Here is a 23,184-nt window from a genome sequence, read left to right on the forward strand (position 1 = left end):
ATCCGATGCACCATTTGTGAGTTATTAAATGCATGAACTAGGGGGACTATACTGCAAAACTGCTGTCTCAGGAATAATAGGAAAAAATCCCAGGCGCTGAAAAAAACACATCACGGGCCGAATCTGAGGTAAGCCCAACAGTGAGGAAAAAAAATAGAGGAGGGGGCACTGGGGTCGGCTCACCCATTGGCCTGGCCCAGCAGAGGAGGAAGGAGGCCGAGGCGAGGCCAGCTGGGCTGGCCTTGGGGTGCTCGCGCTGGGCCTGGAGGCCAAGGCGGGGAGGCTGGGCCGCACTCGGCACTGCGCTGGCCGGGAAGCTGGACCGGCCCACGTGGAGGGTCAACGTCGTCGAGCGGGGAAACTGGTTCCCGATCCATGGCGATGGCGGCGATGGAGGACTCCGGCAGCGAGCGGGGTCCGGCGAGGCAGCAGGAAACGGGCGGATCCGGCGAGCTCCATGCCGGATCTGGACGGGGCCGGAGGAAGGGAGGCGACGGCGAGGGAAAACGGCGTCGGGACGGCAAGGCGGCGCCGGCGATGGTGACCCGCGGCGGCGAGGGCGCACAGCGGCGGAGAAAACCGGTGGCGAAGGCGTGGATCGAGGGGCTCCTCCCCTCGACCGGCTGCGGGAGCGAGGAGGCGCGGGGTGCCTGCGGGCGGCGGCAGAGATCCGGGCTCGCGCGGGCCTCGGATGGGCTCCGCGGGCCGGCGGCGAAGTGGGGCGGCGCGGTGCCATGTGGCGCGCGGTGAGTGGAGGGGAAGCGGCGGCGGGGTGACGTGTCGCGCTCTCATTGGGCGGAGTGAGGTGGCGGAGGCAGCGGACATGTCCGGTGAAGGTGGGGATTTCGTCCGGCGGCGCGAATCTGAGAATTTTTAGGGTTAGGGGAAGAATGAACCGTGAATTTCGGAGGGGGGTTGTATATATAGGCATAGAGGGAGCTAGGAGAGTCCAAATGAGGTGCGGTTTTCGGCCACGCGATCGTGATCGAACGACCGAGATGATGGAGCAGAGTTAGGTGGGTTTTGGGCCAAATTGGAAGGGTGTTGGGCTGCAACACACACGAGGCCTTTTCGGTCCCTCGGTTAACCGTTGGAGTATCAAACGAAGTCCAAATGATACGAAACTTGATAGGCGGTCTACCGGTAGTAAACCAAGGCCGCTTGGCAAGACTCGGTCCAATCCGGAAATGTTTAATCCCCACACATGAAAGAAAGGTAGAAATGACCACCGGAGAAGAACGGAACTCCGGATTGCAAAACGGACAACGGGGAAAATGCTCGGATGCGTGAGACGAACACGTATGCAAATGAAATGCGAATGATGATATGATATGCAATGCATGACACACAAGGAATGACAAGGCAACACCAGCGAATAGCTAAAAGACACCTGGCACATCGGTCTCGGGGCGTTACAACACTCCACCACTATGAGAGGATCTCGTCCTGAGATCTAGAATGGCATCGGAGGGAAAACGGAAAAGGAAGAGAAACGGTAAAACTAAGTTGCTTCTTTGACAAACGAGTGAAACCAAAGAACCTTGAAAAGGTTAAGCCATTCGAGAAAAGAATACAACGAAGATGACGAAGTTGAAAACCACTCCGTTAGAAAAGAGGGACAAAGAACATTGCGAAAAACCCTTGAGGTTGAAGGGCAAGATATATATTTAAAAAAACGCTCCGGTTAAGGAAGGGGATCAAGGAAAACCAAAATTCGGGCAGCACTCCGGTTGAAAAGAAAAGGAATTGAATAATAACTTGATAAGGTGATAGAACTTGAAAAGAGGGCACGACACTCCGGTTAAATGGGAAATCATGAAAAGAGCATGATCTTAGACAAACGAGATGATGGGTTGAGAGGAGCAACATCAATAGACCTCCAGGAGAAAGAATAGGATAAGGATAATTGAGACAAAAGAATGTAGAAGAAAAGCCAACTTCTGGTACAAAAGAGCTTGAAAAGGCATCTTAAGGAGAAGGGTCGAACGGAGTTATTGGAAAGCCAACAACGAAAGAATAAACTTGATATGGTCTTATGGAGTACATCTCAAATTATGAGGTGACAACCTGCCACTCGCGGGAAAAGAATTGTATTGATATGAACAAAGAGACGAGAATGTATATCGCACCGGAAAGGATAAATGAAGAAATTGGATCATTGATAAACACCATGAGAGCGACAATCCTTAAAGGAAAGCTTTAGGTGAAATATAACCCAAGATAACTCCAATGACGAGATTGATGGATTTAAACTACCTCATTCTTGATAACTTGTGAATCATGAAACATGAACTCAAATTATCAATATGACATAATACCACCTCTATTGATACGGAAGGAATAATTGCACGCCGGATTGCAAGATGAAGAAACTTAAGCTCCTTAGAAAAGAATCTTGATGAGCACTTCGAAAAGGAATTAAATTCTTGATGGACCATTATGTAGAACCTCCATGAAGAACTCCGGTAAACAAAAGAATGAAAAGAAAGAGAAATTGGAAACACAAGGTGAATCCTTGCGATGATTTAGACGGATCTCCGTGATAATTAGAGCTTGGAACTCCGGGAAAAAGAGAAGATGAAACAAATGAAACTGAGAGTTTGAAGGGCCTCCGGAATAAGAATTAATCATTAGGATGAAACAAGAATAAGAATTACATTATGCTTATCCTTCACCAATTAAATTGATGACAATCAATGGATTTGGCATACTACTTATTCTCGTAGAAAGGATTAAAAGAGATATAACAAAACTTGAGAAGGTCTTCAACGAACCACCGGTAGGATTGGAACAACAAATAAATTAATATGATAAGAAAGAAGAAAAAATCTTGAACGAACCACCGTACGAATTGAAAATGAATTAAGAGAAGACAAAGAAACACCGTGAATAATAGTGAAATAAACGAAGATGCTTGAGAGGATTTAGATACATGAGAACGAAGAGATCATGCACTGATTAGAGGATATATGATCGATGCACCGGTAAGATTTGGAGAACGAGAGCTAAAAACTGAGAATGAATAACCCTGAATTGGTGAACTCCGGATAACAAACTGAGAAGACTCTTAAATTGCTTCGGAAGGGTGAAAAGAATTTTTCACGATCAAAACAATTACGAGAGGATGGCAACAAGCTAGCATCATGAATCTTGAAGAGAATTGAGCAAGATTAAAGAGAAACTCTACTTCGGTCTTCAAATGATGAGAATGACAACGAGAAACACCACCATGAATTATTTAGACACTCCGGAAGAATCAAACGAAGAGGTTGAGCCAACAATGAATAGAATTTGAAAGATCTTGGAGAAATATATGTGACTGATGATAAATCATTCTTACGTCAACTTTAAGATGAATTTGAGGGTAGCTCCGGGAAAATAAGAAGAGTTAGGTAAGATCCTGGGAAAAGACCTGTGGGTTAGGGCCCACTCAAAAGAAACACCGTTGAAGGATTTAAAAGAGAGAATGCACCAGTTGAATAAAAAGGCTCGAATGGTATAACATCCTCGAAATAGCTTGAATAAAAGAAGAGTGGATACACGAATCTTCGAGATATCTTCAGCACTCCAGAACAATTGAATATCGAGAGGTGAATGATTATGAGGTACACCGGTATGAGAAGGCATTTGAAAAGAGAGAAGGGTATGAGCAACAAAGCTTGAATTTAACCACCGACGAAGAAAAATGAGTGAAGAGTGACGAACTTGAAGCTTCGTTAGAATCTTCATGAGAATCACCGAATAAGAACAAGAAGGAAAAGAATGGAGAGACTTCACACCAATAAGATGGTACTTGATTAAGAAATATGAGTCTTGAAAAAAAGGGGGGGGGGGGGGGGAAAAACAAATGCAACTTGAGATGGATGAAACGAACACCGTTGAGAAGAACTGGTACTTGAACTTGTGAATGTTGAAGTGAACGGATCCACTTGAGGAGAAGCACATCGGTGAAAAGGATTGACAAAACAATCTTGATGATCAAGAAGGATTTGTATTCACATCGGAGTATGAGAACACCGCTTAGAGAAGGTATGGAATCAACATTTGACTTCGAAGCAACTCGAATACCACAACTCAAAACAAAAACAAAGGGTTGGCTTGCAGAATAAGCCGGAACAAACATATGATAGAGATTTCGTCCGAAGTTTTCGTGGTGGGGCCTACACGGGCTCGATCGTACAGCACCATCATGTACAAGGCAGTGCACATGACATACGAAGCGTCCCCGAGTCGGCATAGCCAAGGACTCTTTAAGACACAACGAGACCACTATAAAATCGACCGTGAATAGGCGGACCACTAGACGTCGAACCCCAATTTCATATCATACATCTGTCGGAAAGACATCCTAAGAGCTACTTGAATTCCCACCTATGAAACTCCCGAACCTTTCCGGTTATGCAATCAGGTGTTGGGGATACAGGGGAAGCATAATATCTCACCCAATTCTAGCAAATCCTACATCCAGCTGTATCCATCCTTCAACACATAACCAAGAAACCTTCGGAAATCGTCTACCTCAACCTTCGAAAAGCATCCGTTATACAAGTTATGGCGATACTCCCGAACTCCCGCCCCAGTACTGGGTGGCGTCGAGGTTATCTCACCAACGAACTTCATAAAAGAGATTTTCGATGTCGGCGTACTAAACTCAGGTATTCCAGAACTGCAACGATAAAATTATGACGACAACACCTCAGAGCTCAACTCCCCGGGACACTTCCACTAAACCCCTGACAGGAGGCACCAAGACAATGTTCTCATCATAAAACCATCGGAACGATTCCAAGATACCTGCGTGATCCTAAAAAAAATTTAGTGAAATTTGAGAAGAGAAGAGACAAAACTCTACGTCAGGAAGCCTTACCAGAGCGATGAAGGGACTGGGGAGTAAAAAGGATTCCTAAACTCTCCGATATATAATTCCTAGAAGAATCAAAACATTTTTCTAGACTCAACAACGTCCGTTAATTCGATCAAGCAGTGGGGGCTCCTAAGGTCAGGGAAGGCTCTGATACCAACTTGTAACACCCTCGATGTGACTATATCTCCCACGTGTCGAGGCACGACTTAGAGGCATAATCGCATTGAAGGCATATGTCGCAAGTGAGGTAATCTTCACACAACCCATGTAATACATAAGGGAAAGAGATACATAGTTGGCTTACAGTCGCCACTTCACACAATTACATGAATAAACATTACATCAATCGAATACACACATGGTCCGACTACGGAACCAAAATAAAAGAAGAACCCCAAATGCGACAAAGGCCCCCGATCGACCCCAACTGGGCTCCACTACTGATCAACTAAAACGAAACAACATAAAGGACAAGATCTTCATCGAGCTCCTCCTGAGCTTGGTTGCGTCATCTGCACGGTCTCATCGGCACCTGCAAGCTGGTTTTGGAAGTATCTGTGAGCCACAGGACTCAGCAATCTCGCACCCTCGCGATCAAGACTATTTAAGCTTATGGTAAAGGAAAAGGTATGGGTGGAGCTGCAGCAAGCGACTAGCATATATGGTGGCTAACCTATTCGCAAAGAGAGCGAGAAGAGAAGGCAAAGCATGGTCGATAAAAGTATGATCAAGAAGTGATCCTGGACTACCTACGTCAAGCATAACTCCAACAACCGTGTTCACTTCCCGGACACCGCCGGAAAGAGACCATACGGTTACATACGCTGTTGATTCATTTTAATTAAGGTCAAGTTCAGGTTTTCTACAACCGGATGTTAACAAATTCCCATCTGCCCATAACCGCGGGCACGGCTTTCGAAAGTTCAAATCCCTGCAGGGGTGTCCCAACTTAGCCCATCACAAGCTCTCACGGTCAACGAAGGAATAGACCTCCACCCGAGACGTTCCGATCAGACTCGGTATCCCGGTACAACAAGACATTTCGACAAGGTAAAACTAAACCAGAAACACCGCCTGAATGTGCCGACAAATCCTGAAAGGAGCTGCACATATCTCTTTCTCAGGGCACACTCAGATTGTCTTAGGTACGGGTAGGCCAGCCCAGAGTTGCCCCTGGTGGTCACCGGTAGCTGACAGTTGGACCAACACTCAGAGGAGCACTGGCCCGGGGGGGTTAAAATAATGATGACCCTTGAGTCCGCGAAACCCAAGGGAAAAAGAGGCTAGGTGGCGAATGGTAAAACCAATGTTGGGCATTGCTGGAAGAGCTTTGCTTAAGGCGAACTGTCAAGGGGTTCCCATTATAGCCCAACCGCGTAAGGAACGCAAAATCCGGGAACATAACACCGATATGACGGAAACTAGGGCGGCAAGAGTGGAACAAAACACCAGGCATAGGGCCGAGCCTTCCACCCTTTACCAAGTATATAGATGCATTAATTAAATAAGATATATAGTGATATCCCAACAAGTAAGTAAATGTTCCAACAAGGAACGGCCTCCAATCTTCACCTGCAACTAGCAACGCTATAAGAGGGGCTGAGCAAAGCGGTAACATAGCCAATCAACGGTTTGCTAGGACATGGTGGGTTAGAGGTTTGATGGCAATTGGGAGGCTGACAAGCAAATGGTAGGCATCGTAGCATTGGCATAGCAAAAGAGCGAGCAAACTAGCATAGCAAAGATAGTAGTGATTTCGAGGGTATGATCATCTTGCCTGAAATCCCGCAAGGAAGAAGAACGAGTCCATGAAGAAGACAAACGGACGTAGTCGAACGGGTTCCTCACAAACTCGACGTTACCGGAACCAACCCGAAGAAGCAATCACCGGAAAAGAAGCACACAACATAGTAAACAACCACCACATAGACATGGCATGATGTGCAAACAAGTATGATGCATGTCCGGTTTAAAGATACATGGCATGGCAAAGTGCACAAACAAAGCTACAAGTTAAATGGAGTTCAATATGCAATGAGTTGCATATTGACGGAACACCACATCAATTATTTAATTCACTCCCAGGTTAGGTACTCAACAAAGTTAAATGTTGGTTAACATGGCAAGAGGTGAAGCAAAAGAAAACTACCTATCTAGTCAAGGTTAAATGAGGCCGGAAGCAACGAACAACAATTCCGGAAACTCCTCATATGCATAATCTAAGGTTTGGTACTGTTCTGCCCTAAACATTATTTTAGAGTTGTTTAACATGCAAAGTAAGGCCATCATGTCAAACTAGGCATTTTTCTACCCCAATTACATATAAAGATTATTAAAATCGGAGTTACGGTTATTTAGTTATGATTTAAATCATTTTAGCATGGCATAGGAGCAAATTAAAGCAAACAACATTTTAATTATTTTAAACATAGCTGAAAGTTTGATATTATTAATCTACACAAAATTCTGAGCAAGTTTCATATATAAATCATTTTAATCCGATGCACCATTTGTGAGTTATTAAATGCATGAACTAGGGGGACTATACTGCAAAACTGCTGTCTCAGGAATAATAGGAAAAAATCCCAGGCGCTGAAAAAAACACATCACGGGCCGAATCTGAGGTAAGCCCAACAGTGAGGGAAAAAAATAGAGGAGGGGGCGCTGGGGTCGGCTCACCCATGGGCCTGGCCCAGCAGAGGAGGAAGGAGGCCGAGGCGAGGTCGGCTGGGCTGGCCTTGGGGCGCTCGCGCTGGGCCTGGAGGCAAAGGCGGGGAGGCTGGGCCGCACTCGGCGCTGCGCTGGCCGGGAAGCTGGACCGGCCCACGTGGAGGGTCAACGTCGTCGAGCGGGGAAACTGGTTCCTGATCCATGGCGATGGCGGCGATGGAGGGCTCCGGCAGCGAGCGGGGTCCGGCGAGGCGGCAGGAAACGGGCGGATCCGGCGAGCTCCATGCCGGATCTGGACGGGGCCGGAGGAAGGGAGGCGACGGCGAGGGAAAACGGCGTCGGGACGGCAAGGCGGCGCCGGCGATGGTGGCCCGCGGCGGCGAGGGCGCACGGCGGCGGAGAAAACCGGTGGCGAAGGCGTGGATCGAGGGGCTCCTCCCCTCGACCGGCTGCGGGAGCGAGGAGGCGCGGGGTGCCTGCGGGCGGCGGCGGAGATCCGGGCTCGCGCGGGCCTTGGTTGGGCTCCGCGGGCCGGCGGCGAAGTGGGGCGGCGCGGTGCCATGTGGCGCGCGGTGAGTGGAGGGGAAGCGGCGGCGGGGTGACGTGTCGCGCTCTCATTGGGCGGAGTGAGGTGGCGGAGGCAGCGGACATGTCCGGTGAAGATGGGGATTTCGTCCGGCGGCGCGGATCTGAGAATTTTTAGGGTTCGGGGAAGAATGAACCGTGAATTTCGGAGGGGGGTTGTATATATAGGCATAGAGGGAGCTAGGAGAGTCCAAATGAGGTGCGGTTTTCGGCCACGCGATCGTGATCGAACGACCGAGATGATGGAGCAGAGTTAGGTGGGTTTGGGCCAAATTGGAAGGGTGTTGGGCTGCAACACACACGAGGCCTTTTCGGTCCCTCGGTTAACCGTTGGAGTATCAAACGAAGTCCAAATGATACGAAACTTGATAGGCGGTCTACCGGTAGTAAACCAAGGCCGCTTGGCAAGACTCGGTCCAATCCGGAAATGTTTAATCCCCACACATGAAAGAAAGGTAGAAATGACCACCGGAGAAGAACGGAACGCCGGATTGCAAAACGGACAACGGGGAAAATGCTCGGATGCGTGAGATGAACACGTATGCAAATGAAATGCGCATGATGATATGATATGCAATGCATGACACGCAAGGAATGACAAGGCAACACCAGCGAATAGCTGAACGACACCTGGCACATCGGTCTCGGGGAGTTACACCGACACTTTGATTGTTTTTTGAGAGATCGATCCCTCTTTCCATCCCCGTTTTCCTCGTTGTTGCTTCCTTTAGGGGTATCCACCATGTACACATTGTGAGATGAGGTGGCTGTCCAATGCCCTATAGGCGTTGGTTCTTGGTTGTCTCCTGCATCGTCGTCCATACCGTCGATGTCTTCGGATTCGAAGTCGAGTATGTCGGTTAAGTCGTCGACAGTGGCTATGAAGTGGGTGGTGGGTGGGTTTTGAATTTCTTCATCATCCGAATCCCATCCTTGCTGACCGTAGTCTAGCCAGGGCTCTCCTGATAAAGAGAGAGACTTTAGCGAATTCAGGATGTCGCCGAAGGGCGAGTGCTGAAAGATGTCTGCGGCGGTGAACTCCATTATCGGCGCCCAATCGGATTCGATCGGCAGGGGCGCGGGGAGCTCGGAGTTCAGAAAGGAATCCGGCTCCTCGGAGTCACGGGCCATGCGGAGTGCGGGGCTGGAGTTCGGCTCGATCGCCTCTGAGATCGCGGCCCCTGAGGCAGCGTCCAACCGCTGATCCTCGATCGGCGCAGTGGGCTCCGAATCAATGGTCGGAACCAATGCGTGTGCGGCCTCCAAGGCACTGTTCGGCAGCAGAGCTATATCATGCCCATCGAGACAGTGCGGCGCGCTTGGCTGTGGCACGAATCCGTCGAAGATCAAGTCCCCGCGGATGTCAGCCGTGTAGTTTAGGTTTCCAAACCTGACCTGATGGCCAGGGGCGTAGCTTTCGATCTGCTCAAGGTGGCCAAGCGACTTGGCCCGCCGAAGACGTAGATCTGTCCGGGGAGAAAAGTCTCACCCTGGACTGCATCGTTGTTGATGATCGAAGGAGCCATCGGGCCTAAAGGCGACGACACAGAGGAACTCTCAATGAAAGCACCAATGTCGGTGTCAAAACCGGCGGATCTCGGGTAGGGGGTCCCAAACTATGCGTCTAGGCCGGATGGTAACAGGAGGCAAGGAACACGATGTTTTACCCAGGTTCGGGCCCTCTTGATGGAGGTAAAACCCTACGTCCTGCTTGATTAATATTGATGATATGGGTAGTACAAGAGTAGATCTACCACGAGATCAAGGAGGCTAAACCCTAAAAGCTAGCCTATGGTATGATTGTTGTATGATGAAGTTGTCCTACGGACTAAAACCCTCCGGTTTATATAGACACCGGAGAGGGTTAGGGTTACACAAAGTCGGTTACAATGGTAGGAGATCTTGAATATCCGCACCGCCAAGCTTGCCTTCCACGCCAAGGAAAGTCCCATCTGGACACGGGACGAAGTCTTCAATCTTGTATCTTCATAGTCCTGGAGTCCGGCTGAAGGTATAGTCCGGCTACCCAAACACCCCCTAATCCAGGACTCCCTCACCTACCTCCGTCCTGCCTCCGTCGCCAAGATCAAAGAGGAATGAAGCCTGGTCAGCCACGCTCCTGCCTGACGGGCCGAGCTCGGCGCTGCTCCAGCTTTGTGAGTCCCCCATTCTCCTGCTACCGGTGTCGTCCCCCTTTAGGCCCCCTGGTTTCGAGGCCTCCCCAACGCCTCCCCGGCCGTCTAGTGGGTCGGTGCGTCGTACTCCCTCCCCTGTGCGCCGCCGCCGAGCTGACGCTTCCGGTGCGGTTGGCCTCCAGTGCCTAGCGCCACTTTTCGGGGAGCGGCCAGCCGCCATTCTGCCCGTCCCCACCCCGACTGCAAAGCCTCCGCGAGCTCCAGCGGCGCGCCGGAAGACCTTGGCAGGAGTCACCATCTCTGAGGTTGGCGGTGCACTCTCTCTGCACAAGACGTGGGTGGCGGCTCGTCCGAAGGCCACGCCCATGGCTCGTGCGGCTGAAATCCTGGTTTGTCGTTCTCTGGGCATCCCGTAAACATAGAGGCATATGATGGAACAACAGACCCTGGAGTCTGGATCGAGGACTATATCCTCCACATACATATGGCTAGAGGAGATGACCTCCACGCCATAAAATACTTACCCCTCAAGCTTAAAGGGCCAGCCCGGCATTGGCTCAAAAGCCTTCCTGAAAACACAATCGGAAGTTGGGAAGAGCTCAAGGACGCTTTCTGAGCAAATTTTCAAGGGACCCATGTCCGCCCTGCGGATGCAGATGATCTTAGTCACATAACTCAACAGCCCGGAGAGTCAGCTCGGCAATTCTGGAATAGATTTCTTACTAAAAAGAATCAGATAGTCGACTGTCCGGACGCTGAAGCCTTAGCGGCTTTCAGGCATAATGTCCGAGACGAATGGCTCGCCAGACACCTCGGCCAATAAAAGCCAAGAACAATGGCCGCACTAACAAGCCTCATGACCCGCTTTTGCGCAGGAGAGGACAACTGGTTGGCAAGATGCAGCACCAGTGACCCAAGTATATCCGAAACTAGGGATGGAAACGGAAAACCGTGACGCAATAAGGACCGTCGCCGGACTAAGGAAAAAAGTCCGAAGAGCATGGCAGTCAACGCCGGATTCAAAAGCTCACGACAGAATCAGAAAAAGCCGCCCCTCCAAGATAACAGGGACGACCTATCCAACCTAAACAAAATCTTGGATAGGATATGTCAAATACACAGCACTCCCGGAAAGCCTGCTAACCATACCCACAGAGATTGTTGGGTTTTCAAACAATCCGGCAGACTCAACGCCGAACACAAGGGGCTCGACACACCAAGCGAAGACGAAGACGAACCCCAAAAGCAGAGTACCAGGAAACAAAAGAATTTCCCACAAGAAGTAAAAACAGTAAACTCACTCCACATAACAAAACGTGCGGTGCCCATAAAGGTACGCACCCCACGGCCTATCCCAAAGGAATCCCGCCACTGGTTGTCAAAACCAATCATCTTCGATCATCTGGATTATTCTAGAAGTGTCAGGAACCCAGGCTGGACTGCCCTGGTACTCGATCCAATAATTGGCGGACTCCAGTTTTCAAATGTCCTTATGGACGGTGGCAGCGGACTCAACCTGATATATCAGGACTCAATCCGCCACATGAGGATCGACCCAAAAAGAATTCGCCACAGCAAAACCTCCTTTCAAGAAGTAACGCCAGGTCCGGACACCCATTGCATGGGTTTTCTCTGGCTCGAGGTTATTTTCGGCTCTGCCGATAACTTCCGTCGCGAAAAGCTGACTTTCCACATCGTCCCATTCTTAAGTCGCTATCAAGCACTACTGGGACGCGAAGCTTTCGCCCGCTTTAACGCAATATCGCATTATGCATCTCTTAAGCTTAAGATGCCCGGTCCACGCAGCATGATCTCCTTAAAGGGGAAGCAGTGAGAACACCTCCCCCAAGCGGAGGATTGTGCGGCCGCTTTAACAGCCCCACAATACAATGGTTTCACCAGCCAGAACATCGGAACAGGTCATTAAGGCCAGGACACGGATAGACGAGTCCGGCACAAAAGTATCGTTGATAAAGGCTTAGTGGCCATATACCCCTGCACTAGGGGCTTCACACGTATAAAATAAGAGACAATACAGCTCAATTTTTCATATTTTACTTTACACTTTGTTTATTTCATATAACTTTTGTTCGGCACGCCGCTTTTTCAACTTAGTTACTCTCTTTTTACAGATGAACGTCGTGCTGCGCCCGTCCAGGATACGGCACAACGGAGACACAGGCGCAGACGTGCAGTAGGGACCCATTCCAAGGATTCTTTTCAGATTAAGACCCTGCGTAAACCTTTTTTACTGTCTCTTGTTGATACACATCCCCTGGTTCTATGACCAAGGAGGAGGCTGGCGTCTTGGCATGTGGTCACGTCAGAATTCTTGCGCATACATGGACACTAGGGGCTTATACCTCAGAGCGTTACCTCGCCCGCTCTCATAAAGACCGAATACCTTAGGGAGTGTTCGGCGTCGCGAGTTTGGCCTTATATGCATCAGCTCCGAGTCATGATTTTGGTCAAATGTTGGGTTGCCCGGCTCCTGTGTTCGGCCGCCTTATTGTTGGGGAACGTTGTAGAAAACAAAAATTTTCCTACTCGTTTCACCAAGATCATCTAGGAGTTCAACTAGCAACGAGCTATCGGATGCATCTACATACCTTTGTAGATCGCGCACGGAAGCGTTCAAAAGAACGGTGATGATGTAGTCGTACTCGACATGATCCAAATCACCGATGACCAGCGCCGAACGGACGGCACCTCCGCGTTCAACACACGTACGGGACGGGAGACGTCTCCTCCTTCTTGATCCATCAAGGGAGGAGGAGAGGTTGATGAAGATCCAGCAGCACGACGGCGTGGTGCTGGATGCAGGGCGTCACAGAAGCAGGGCTTCGCCAAGACTACGAGGGAGAGACGTAACGGGGGAAGATGGAGGCGCCAGGGGCTGGTGTAAAATCCCTCCTCTCCCCCCACTATATATAGGGGTGACATGGGGGGGCGCCGGCCCTAGTAGATGAGATCTACTAGGGGGGGCGGCGACCAAGGGGAGGTTTCCCTCCCCCCAAGGCACCTAGGGGTGCCTTCCACCACATGGACTCTTCCATGGTGGAACCCTAGGCGCATGGGCCTATAGGGGCTGGCGCCCCAGCCCACTATGGGCTGGGTTCCATCCTATTTCAGCCCATGGGGCCCTCCGGGATAGGTGGCCCCACCCGGTGGACCCCCGGGACCCTTCCGGTGGTCCCGGTACAATACCGATAACCCCGAAACTTGTCCCGATGCCCGAAACAGCACTTCCTATATATAATTCTTTACCTCCGGACCATTCCGGAACTCCTCGTGACGTCCGGGATCTCATCCGGGACTCCGAACAACATTCGGGTTTCTGCATATACATATCTTCACAACCCTAGCGTCACCGAACCTTAAGTGTGTAGACCCTACGGGTTCGGGAGACAAGCAGACATGACCGAGACGACTCTCCAGTCAATAACCAACAGCGGGATCTGGATACCCATGTCGGCTCCCACATGCTCCACGATAATCTCATCGGATGAACCACGATGTCGAGGATTCAATCAACCCCGTACGCAATTCCCTTTGTCTATCGATATGTTACTTGCCCGAGATTCGATCGTCGGTATCCCAATACCTCGTTCAATCTCGTTACCGGCAAGTCACTTTACTCGTACCGTAATGCATGATCCCGTGACCAGACACTTGGTCACTTTGAGCTCATTATGATGATGCATTACCGAGTGGGCCCAGTGATACCTCTCCGTCATACGGAGTGACAAATCCCAGTCTTGATCCATGTCACCCAACAGACACTTTCGGAGATACCCGTAGTCTACCTTTATAGTCACCCAGTTACGTTGTGACGTTTGGCATACTCAAAGCACTCCTACGGTATCCGGGAGTTACACGATCTCATGGTCTAAGGAAAAGATACTTGACATTGGAAAACTCTAGCAAACGAACTATACGATCTTGTGCTATGTTTAGGATTGGGTCTTGTCCATCACATCATTCTCCTAATGATGTGATCTCGTTATCAATGACATCCAATGTCCATAGTCAGGAAACCATGAATATCTGTTGATCAACGAGCTAGTCAACTAGAGGCTTACTAGGGACATGTTGGTGTCTGTTATTCACACATGTATTACGATTTCCGGATAACACAATTATAGCATGAATAAAGACAATTATCATGAACAAGGAAATATAATAATAATGCTTTTATTATTGCCTCTAGGGCATATTTCCAACAGTCTCCCACTTGCACTAGAGTCAATAATCTAGTTACATTGTGATGAATCGAACACCCATGGAATTCTGGTGTTGATCATGTTTTGCTCTAGGGAGAGGTTTAGTCAACGGATCTGCTACATTCAGGTCCGTATGTACTTTACAAATCTCTATGTCTCCATATTGAACATTTTCACGAATGGAGTTGAAGCGACGCTTGATGTGCCTTGTCTTCTTGTGAAACCTGGGCTCCTTGGCAAGAGCAATAGCTCCAGTGTTGTCACAGAAGAGCTTGATCGGCCCCGACGCATTGGGTATGACTCCTAGGTCGGTGATGAACTCCTTCACCCATATTGCTTCATGTGCTGCCTCCGGGGCTGCCATGTACTCCGCTTCACATGTAGATCCCGCCACGACGCTGTGCTTGCAACTGCACCAGCTTACTGCCCCACCATTCAAAATATACACGTATCCGGTTTGTGACTTAGAGTCATCCAGATCTGTGTCGAAGCTAGCGTCGACGTAACCCTTTACGACGAGCTCTTCGTCACCTCCATAAACGAGAAACATTTCCTTAGTCCTTTTCAGGTACTTCAGGATATTCTTGACCGCTGTCCAGTGTTCCTTGCCGGGATTACTTTGGTACCTTCCTACCAAACTTACGGCAAGGTTTACATCAGGTCTGGTACACAGCATGGCATACATAATAGAACCTATGGCTGAGGCATAGGGGATGACACTCATCTCTTCTATTTCTTCTGCCGTGGTCGGACATTGAGCTGAGCTCAATTTCATACCCTGCAACACAGGCAAGAACCCCTTCTTAGACTGATCCATATTGAACTTCTTCAATATCTTATCAAGGTATGTGCTTTGTGAAAGACCTATGAGGCGTCTTGATCTATCTCTATAGATTTTGATGCCTAATATATAAGCAGCTTCTCCAAGGTCCTTCATTGAAAAACTTTTATTCAAGTAGGCATTGATGCTGTCCAAGAGTTCTATATCATTTCCCATCAAAAGTATGTCATCTACATATAATATGAGAAATGCTACAGAGCTCCCACTCACTTTCTTGTAAACGCAGGCTTCTCCATAAGTCTGCGTGAACCCAAACGCTTTGATCATCTCATCAAAACGAATGTTCCAACTCTGAGATGCTTGCACCAGCCCATAAATCGAGCGTTGGAGCTTGCACACCTTGTCAGCATTCTTAGGATCGACAAAACCTTCCGGCTGCATCATATACAATTCTTCCTTAAGGAAACCATTAAGGAATGCCGTTTTGACATCCATTTGCCATATCTCATAATCATAGAATGCGGCAATCGCTAACATGATTCGGACGGACTTCAGCTTCGCTACCGGTGAGAAAGTCTCATCGTAGTCAACCCCTTGAACTTGTCGATAACCCTTAGCGACAAGCCGAGCTTTATAGATGGTCACATTACCATCCGCGTCTGTCTTCTTCTTAAAGATCCATTTATTTTCTATGGCTCGCCGTTCAACGGGCAAGTCAGTCAAAGTCCATACTTCGTTTTCATACATGGATCCTATCTCGGATTTCATGGCTTCTAGCCATTTGTCGGAATCCGGGCCCGCCATCGCTTCTTCATAGTTCGAAGGTTCACCATTGTCCAACAACATGATTTCCAAGACAGGGTTGCCGTACCACTCTGGTGCGGAACGTGTCCTTGTGGACCTTCGAATTTCAGTAGGAGCTTGATCAGAAGTATCTTGATCATTATCATTAACTTCCTCTCTAGTCGGCGCTGGCACCTCAGGAACATTTTCTTGAGTTGCACCATTTTCCGGTTCAAGAGGTAATACTTCATCAAGCTCTACTTTCCTCCCACTTACTTCTTTCGAGAGAAACTCTTTCTCTAGAAAGGACCCATTCTTGGCAACAAAGATCTTGCCTTCGGATCTGAGGTAGAAGGTGTACCCAATAGTTTCTTTTGGGTATCCTATGAAGACGCATTTTTCCGACTTGGGTTCGAGCTTTTCAGGTTGAAGTTTCTTGACATAAGCATCGCATCCCCAAACTTTTAGAAACACAACTTAGGATTCTTACCAAACCATAATTCAAACGGTGTCGTCTCAACGGATTTCGACGGAGCCCTATTTAAAGTGAATGCGGCAGTCTCTAAAGCATAGCCCCAAAATGATAGCGGTAAATCGGCAAGAGACATCATAGATCGCACCATATCTAATAGAGTGCGATTACGACGTTCGGACACTCCGTTACGCTGAGGTGTTCCAGGCGGCGTGAGTTGTGAAACTATTCCACATTTTCTTAAGTGTGTGCCAAATTCGTGACTCAAGTATTCTCCTCCACGATCTGATCGTAGAAACTTGATTTTCCTGTCACGTTGATTCTCAACCTCACTCTGAAATTCCTTGAACTTTTCAAAGGTTTCAGACTTGTGTTTCATTAAGTAGACATACCCATATCTACTCAAGTCATCAGTGAGGGTGAGAACATAACGATAGCCACCGCGAGCCTCAACACTCATTGGACCGCACACATCAGTATGTATGATTTCCAATAAGTTGGTTGCTCGCTCCATTGTTCCTGAGAACGGAGTCTTGGTCATTTTTCCCATGAGGCATGGTTCGCATGTGTCAAATGATTCATAATCAAGAGACTCTAAAAGTCCATCTGTATGGAGCTTCTTCATGCGTTTGACACCCATGTGACCAAGGCGGCAGTGCCACAAGTATGTGGTACTATCATTATCAACTTTACTCCTTTTGGTACTCACACTATGAATATGTGTAGCAATACGCTCGAGATTCATTAAGAATAAACCATTCACCATAGGAGCATGACCATAAAACATATCTCTCATATAAATGGAACAACCATTATTCTCAGATTTAAATGAGTAGCCATCTCGAATTAAACGAGATCCCGATACAATGTTCATGCTCAAAGCTGGCACTAAATAACAGTTATTGAGGTTTAAAACTAATCCCGTAGGTAAATGTAGAGGCAGCGTGCCGACGGCGATCACATCAACCTTGGAACCATTCCCGACGCGCATCGTCACCTCGTCCTTCGCCAGTCTCCGTTTATTCCGCAGCTCCTGCTGTGAGTTACAAATATGAGCAACGGCACCGGTATCAAATACCCAGGAGTCACTACGAGTACTGGTAAGGTACACATCAATTACATGTATATCAAATATACCTTTGGTGTTGCCGGCCTTCTTGTCCGCTAAGTATTTAGGGCAGTTCCGCTTCCAGTGACCCTTCCCTTTGCAATAAAAGCACTCAGTCTCGGGCTTGGGTCCATTCTTTGGCTTCTTCCCGGCAGCTTGCTTGCCGGGCGCGGCAACCTCCTTGCCGTCCTTCTTGAAGTTCTTTTTACCCTTGCCTTTCTTGAACTTAGTGGTTTTATTGACCATCAACACTTGATGTTCCTTCTTGACTTCTACCTCCGCTGATTTCAGCATTGAGAACAACTCAGGAATGGTCTTTTGCATCCCCTGCATGTTGAAGTTCATCACAAAGCTCTTGTAGCTTGGTGGAAGCGACTGGAGGATTCTTTCAATGACCGCATCATCCGGGAGATTAACTCCCAGCTGAGACAAGCGGTTATGTAACCCAGACATAGTGAGTATGTGCTCACTGACAGAACTATTTTCCTCCATCTTACAGCTGAAGAACTTATCGGAGACTTCATATCTCTCGATCCGGGCATGAGCTTGAAAAACCATTTTCAGCTCTTCGAACATCTCGTATGCTCCATGTCTCTCAAAACGTTTTTGGAGCCCCGGCTCTAAGCTGTAAAGCATGCCGCACTGAACGAGGGAGTAGTCATCAGCACGTGTCTGCCAAGCGTTCATAACGTCTTGGTTCTGTGGGACGGGTGGATCACCTAGCGGTGCTTGTAGGACATAATCTTTCTTGGCAGCTATGAGGATGATCCTCAGGTTCCGGACCCAGTCCGTATAGTTGCTGCCATCGTCTTTCAGCTTGGTTTTCTCTAGGAACGCGTTGAAGTTGAGGACTACGTTGGCCATTTGATCTACAAGACATATTGCAAAGATTTTAGACTAAGTTCATGATAATTAAGTTCATCTAATCAAATTATTAATGAACTCCCACTTAGATTAGACATCCCTCTAGTCATCTAAGTATTACATGATCCGAGTCAACTAGGCCGTGTCCGATCATCACGTGAGACGGACTAGCCAACGTCGGTGAACATCTTCATGTTGATCGTATCTTCTATACGACTCATGCTCGACCTTTCGGTCTTCTGTGTTCCGAGGCCATGTCTATACACATGCTAGGCTCGTCAAGTTAACCCTAAGTGTTTTGCATGTGTAAAACTGTCTTACACCCGTTGTATGTGAACGTAAGGATCCATCACACCTGATCATCACGGCGTGCTTAGAAACGACGAACTTTAGCAACGGTGCACAGTTAGGGGAGAACACTTCTTGATATTGTTATGAGGGATCATCTTATTTACTACCGTCGTTCTAAGTAAACAAGATGCAAAAACATGATAAACATCACATGCAATCAAATAATAAACGTGACATGATATGGCCAATATCACATAGCTCCTTTGATCTCCATCTTGGGGCTCCATGATCATCTTGTCACCGGCTTGACACCATGATCTCCATCATCATGATCTTCATCATCGTGTCTCCATGAAGTTGCTCGCCAACTATTACTTCTACTACTATGGCTAACGCGTTTAGCAATAAAGTAAAGTAATTTACATGGCGTCTCTCGATGACACGCAGGTCATATAAAAGAATAAAGACAACTCCAGGTCATATAAAAGAATAAAGACAACTCCTATGGCTCCTGCCGGTTGTCATACTCATCGACATGCAAGTCGTGATTCCTATTACAATAGCATGAACATCTCATACATCACATATAGATCATTCATCATTCATCACAACTTTGGCCATATCATATCACAAACCACTTGCTGCAAAAACAAGTTAGACGTCCTCTAATTGTTGTTGCAAGTTTTACGTGGCTGATTTAGGGTTCTAGCAAGAACGTCTTCTTACCTACGTTAAAGCCACAACGTGATTTGTCAACTTCTATTTACCCTTCATAAGGACCCTGTTCATCGAATCCGCTCCAACTAAAGTGGGAGAGACAGACACCCGCCAGCCACCTTATGCAACTAGTGCATGTTAGTCGGTGGAACCGGTCTCACGTAAGCGTACGTGTAAGGTTGGTCCGGGCCGCTTCATCCCACAATACCGCTGAAGCAAGAAAAGACTAGTAACGGCAAGAAAGTTGACAAATCTACGCCCACAACTAATTGTGTTCTACTCGCGCAAGAAGGACTACGCATAGACCTAGCTCATGATGCCACTGTTGGGGAACGTTGCAGAAAACAAAAATTTCCTACTCGTTTCACCAAGATCATCTAGGAGTTCAACTAGCAACGAGCTATCAGATGCATCTACATACCTTTGTAGATCGCGCACGGAAGCGTTCAAAAGAACGGTGATGATGTAGTCGTACTCGACGTGATCCAAATCACCGATGACCAGCGCCGAACGGACGGCACCTCCGCGTTCAACACACGTACGGGACGGGAGACGTCTCCTCCTTCTTGATCCAGCAAGGGAGGAGGAGAGGTTGATGAAGATCCAGCAGCACGACGGCGTGGTGGTGGATGCAGGGCGTCACAGAAGCAGGGCTTCGCCAAGACTACGAGGGAGAGACGTAACGGGGGAAGATGGAGGCGCCAGGGGCTGGTGTAAAATCCCTCCTCTCCCCCCCACTATATATAGGGGTGCCATGGGGGGGCGCCGGCCCTAGTAGATGAGATCTACTAGGGGGGCGGCGGCCAAGGGGAGGTTTCCCTCCCCCCCAAGGCACCTAGGGGTGCCTTCCACCACATGGACTCTTCCATGGTGGAACCCTAGGCGCATGGGCCTATAGGGGCTGGCGCCCCAGCCCACTATGGGCTGGGTTCCATCCTATTTCAGCCCATGGGGCCCTCCGGGATAGGTGGCCCCACCCGGTGGACCCCCGGGACCCTTCCGGTGGTCCCGGTACAATACCGATAACCCCGAAACTTGTCCCGATGCCCGAAACAGCACTTCCTATATATAATTCTTTACCTCCGGACCATTCCGGAACTCCTCGTGACGTCCGGGATCTCATCCGGGACTCCGAACAACATTCGGGTTTCTGCATATACATATCTTCACAACCCTAGCGTCACCGAACCTTAAGTGTGTAGACCCTACGGGTTCGGGAGACAAGCAGACATGACCGAGACGACTCTCCAGTCAATAACCAACAGCGGGATCTGGATACCCATGTCGGCTCCCACATGCTCCACGATAATCTCATCGGATGAACCACGATGTCGAGGATTCAATCAACCCCGTACGCAATTCCCTTTGTCTATCGATATGTTACTTGCCCGAGATTCGATCGTCGGTATCCCAATACCTCGTTCAATCTCGTTACCGGCAAGTCACTTTACTCGTACCGTAATGCATGATCCCGTGACCAGACACTTGGTCACTTTGAGCTCATTATGATGATGCATTACCGAGTGGGCCCAGTGATACCTCTCCGTCATACGGAGTGACAAATCCCAGTCTTGATCCATGTCACCCAACAGACACTTTCGGAGATACCCGTAGTCTACCTTTATAGTCACCCAGTTACGTTGTGACGTTTGGCATACTCAAAGCACTCCTACGGTATCCGGGAGTTACACGATCTCATGGTCTAAGGAAAAGATACTTGACATTGGAAAACTCTAGCAAACGAACTATACGATCTTGTGCTATGTTTAGGATTGGGTCTTGTCCATCACATCATTCTCCTAATGATGTGATCTCGTTATCAATGACATCCAATGTCCATAGTCAGGAAACCATGACTATCTGTTGATCAACGAGCTAGTCAACTAGAGGCTTACTAGGGACATGTTGGTGTCTGTTATTCACACATGTATTACGATTTCCGGATAACACAATTATAGCATGAATAAAGACAATTATCATGAACAAGGAAATATAATAATAATGCTTTTATTATTGCCTCTAGGGCATATTTCCAACACTTACGTTCCGCTCTATCGGCTAAGGTGGCACCAGGAGAACTACTGTGATTGTGCCCTGGTTCGGCTAGGCGAGCACCTCAGTAGAGAAAGCCGAAAACCGACTGTCATGATATGGCGTGAGACTGGTCAACCACTCGATGACTCTCCGGAATCTGTAGGATTCCTCCGCATTAACGAAGGGCCGTTTCCCGGCCACGCACACACGCGCCCCGAATTCGGGCGAGCGCAGTCGCCACCAGGGGCTACCTAAATAGTCCCATTGTCAAGCTCCTATGGCTAAGTGAAAGTGTTAAAGCATTATAGTCCGGCTGCCTAGCTCGCTGCGCTATCACCTCCTTTGTAGGACCAAGACATTGGATTAAGTGTGAAAATGCGCCTTCTGCGAGCACCCCCGCACTATGTGCGTGGGAGTTGAAGCCAACGACTGCAATCTTTCAAATTTTGTATATATATCTTAAAACGGCCGCACAGGAGGTGTTCCAAATACTTGAAGGCACAAGTATAAAAGGCTACTACAATTCATCAAAATATTGCTTTATAATTACATATGCTATCAGAACATAGCATCCTTTGAGCACTGCGTCTCTATTACACGAGCGCCTTCAAGGACTTCCTGAAAATAGTGCTCGGAGGGTACTCGGCTTTTGTCCGAATCTCGGGATGCAACAACGGTGGTCTCCATCTCTGCCCAGTATGTCTTGACACGGGCAAGAGCCATCCGTGCGCCCTCTATGCATGCTGACCTCTTCATCGCATTGATACGTGGCACCGCGTCAAGGAATTGCTGCACCAAGCTGAAATAACTCTTCGGCTCCGATCTCCCCGGCCACAGATGACCCATGACGTACTTCATGGCGAGTCCGGACAATCTATTCAGTTCGGCCCATTGAGCCAGACGATTGTCCACTGCCAATGGACGCTCTGGATTCTGGAACTGCGACCAGAAAAGCCTTTCCACTTCGCGATCTTCTTCATCTCAAAAGTATTCGGTCGCATCAGCAGCACTCGCTGCCAAATCTAGATAGGTCTCCTCAGCACTCCACATCCGGTCCAACGGAGCAAACTTTGGATCGCAAAACTTCCTCCGCAGCATAAAGGGCTTTGCAGCCGCAATCTGTCCGGCCTGATGCAGCTCCTCCTTCGCAGCTCTCATCGCAGAGCGAGCGTCCTTGGCATCAGCAACGGCCTTCTCTAAGTCCGTCTGTCTCGCCCGGTCTTCTTTCTCAAGAAACTTGAAACGGTCAGTAACACTTTTTAACTTCACGGCCATCTCCTTCTTGCTTCGGCAGTGAGCAGCCTGTTCGGCTCTCAGCTCTTCAAGGGCCTTCTCGGCAGCCGCATCACTTTTCCTGGCTTGTTCCTTAGCTCGGGCAAGTTCCGCCCGAAGACTCTCCACGACGGCCGCACCATCTGCGTCAAGCACACACATTGTAAGATACTGGCATAAAGCTCCTCTTACCAAGTGCCGCCCGAGGAATTGCATACCTTGAGCCTCATCAAGCCGCTCGTTGACGAGCGCGATGTCAGCATCTGCCACGTCAAGTTGCCGCTTTAGTTCGGCAAAATCATCAGTTCGGCTCGATTCCAGACACTTCGCCACCTGTACACAAAGGCGACATTTTAGACCTGGGATTATGATCCTCTGCACGCCG

General features: G+C 48.6%; 1 protein-coding gene across 1 annotated transcript; it reads left to right on the forward strand.

Moving 5' to 3' along the window:
- The first annotated feature begins 375 nt into the window (after positions 1-375).
- LOC125506711 lies at positions 376-10,670 on the forward strand. The gene is made up of 2 exons (XM_048671454.1): positions 376-746; positions 10,166-10,670. Exons 1-2 carry the CDS (start codon positions 376-378, stop codon positions 10,668-10,670), a joined length of 876 nt encoding a protein of 291 aa, XP_048527411.1.
- Positions 10,671-23,184: the final 12,514 nt, after the last annotated feature.

This window comes from Triticum urartu, chromosome 5, assembly GCF_003073215.2.
Source record: "Triticum urartu cultivar G1812 chromosome 5, Tu2.1, whole genome shotgun sequence".
Taxonomy (NCBI): Eukaryota; Viridiplantae; Streptophyta; class Magnoliopsida; order Poales; family Poaceae; genus Triticum; species Triticum urartu.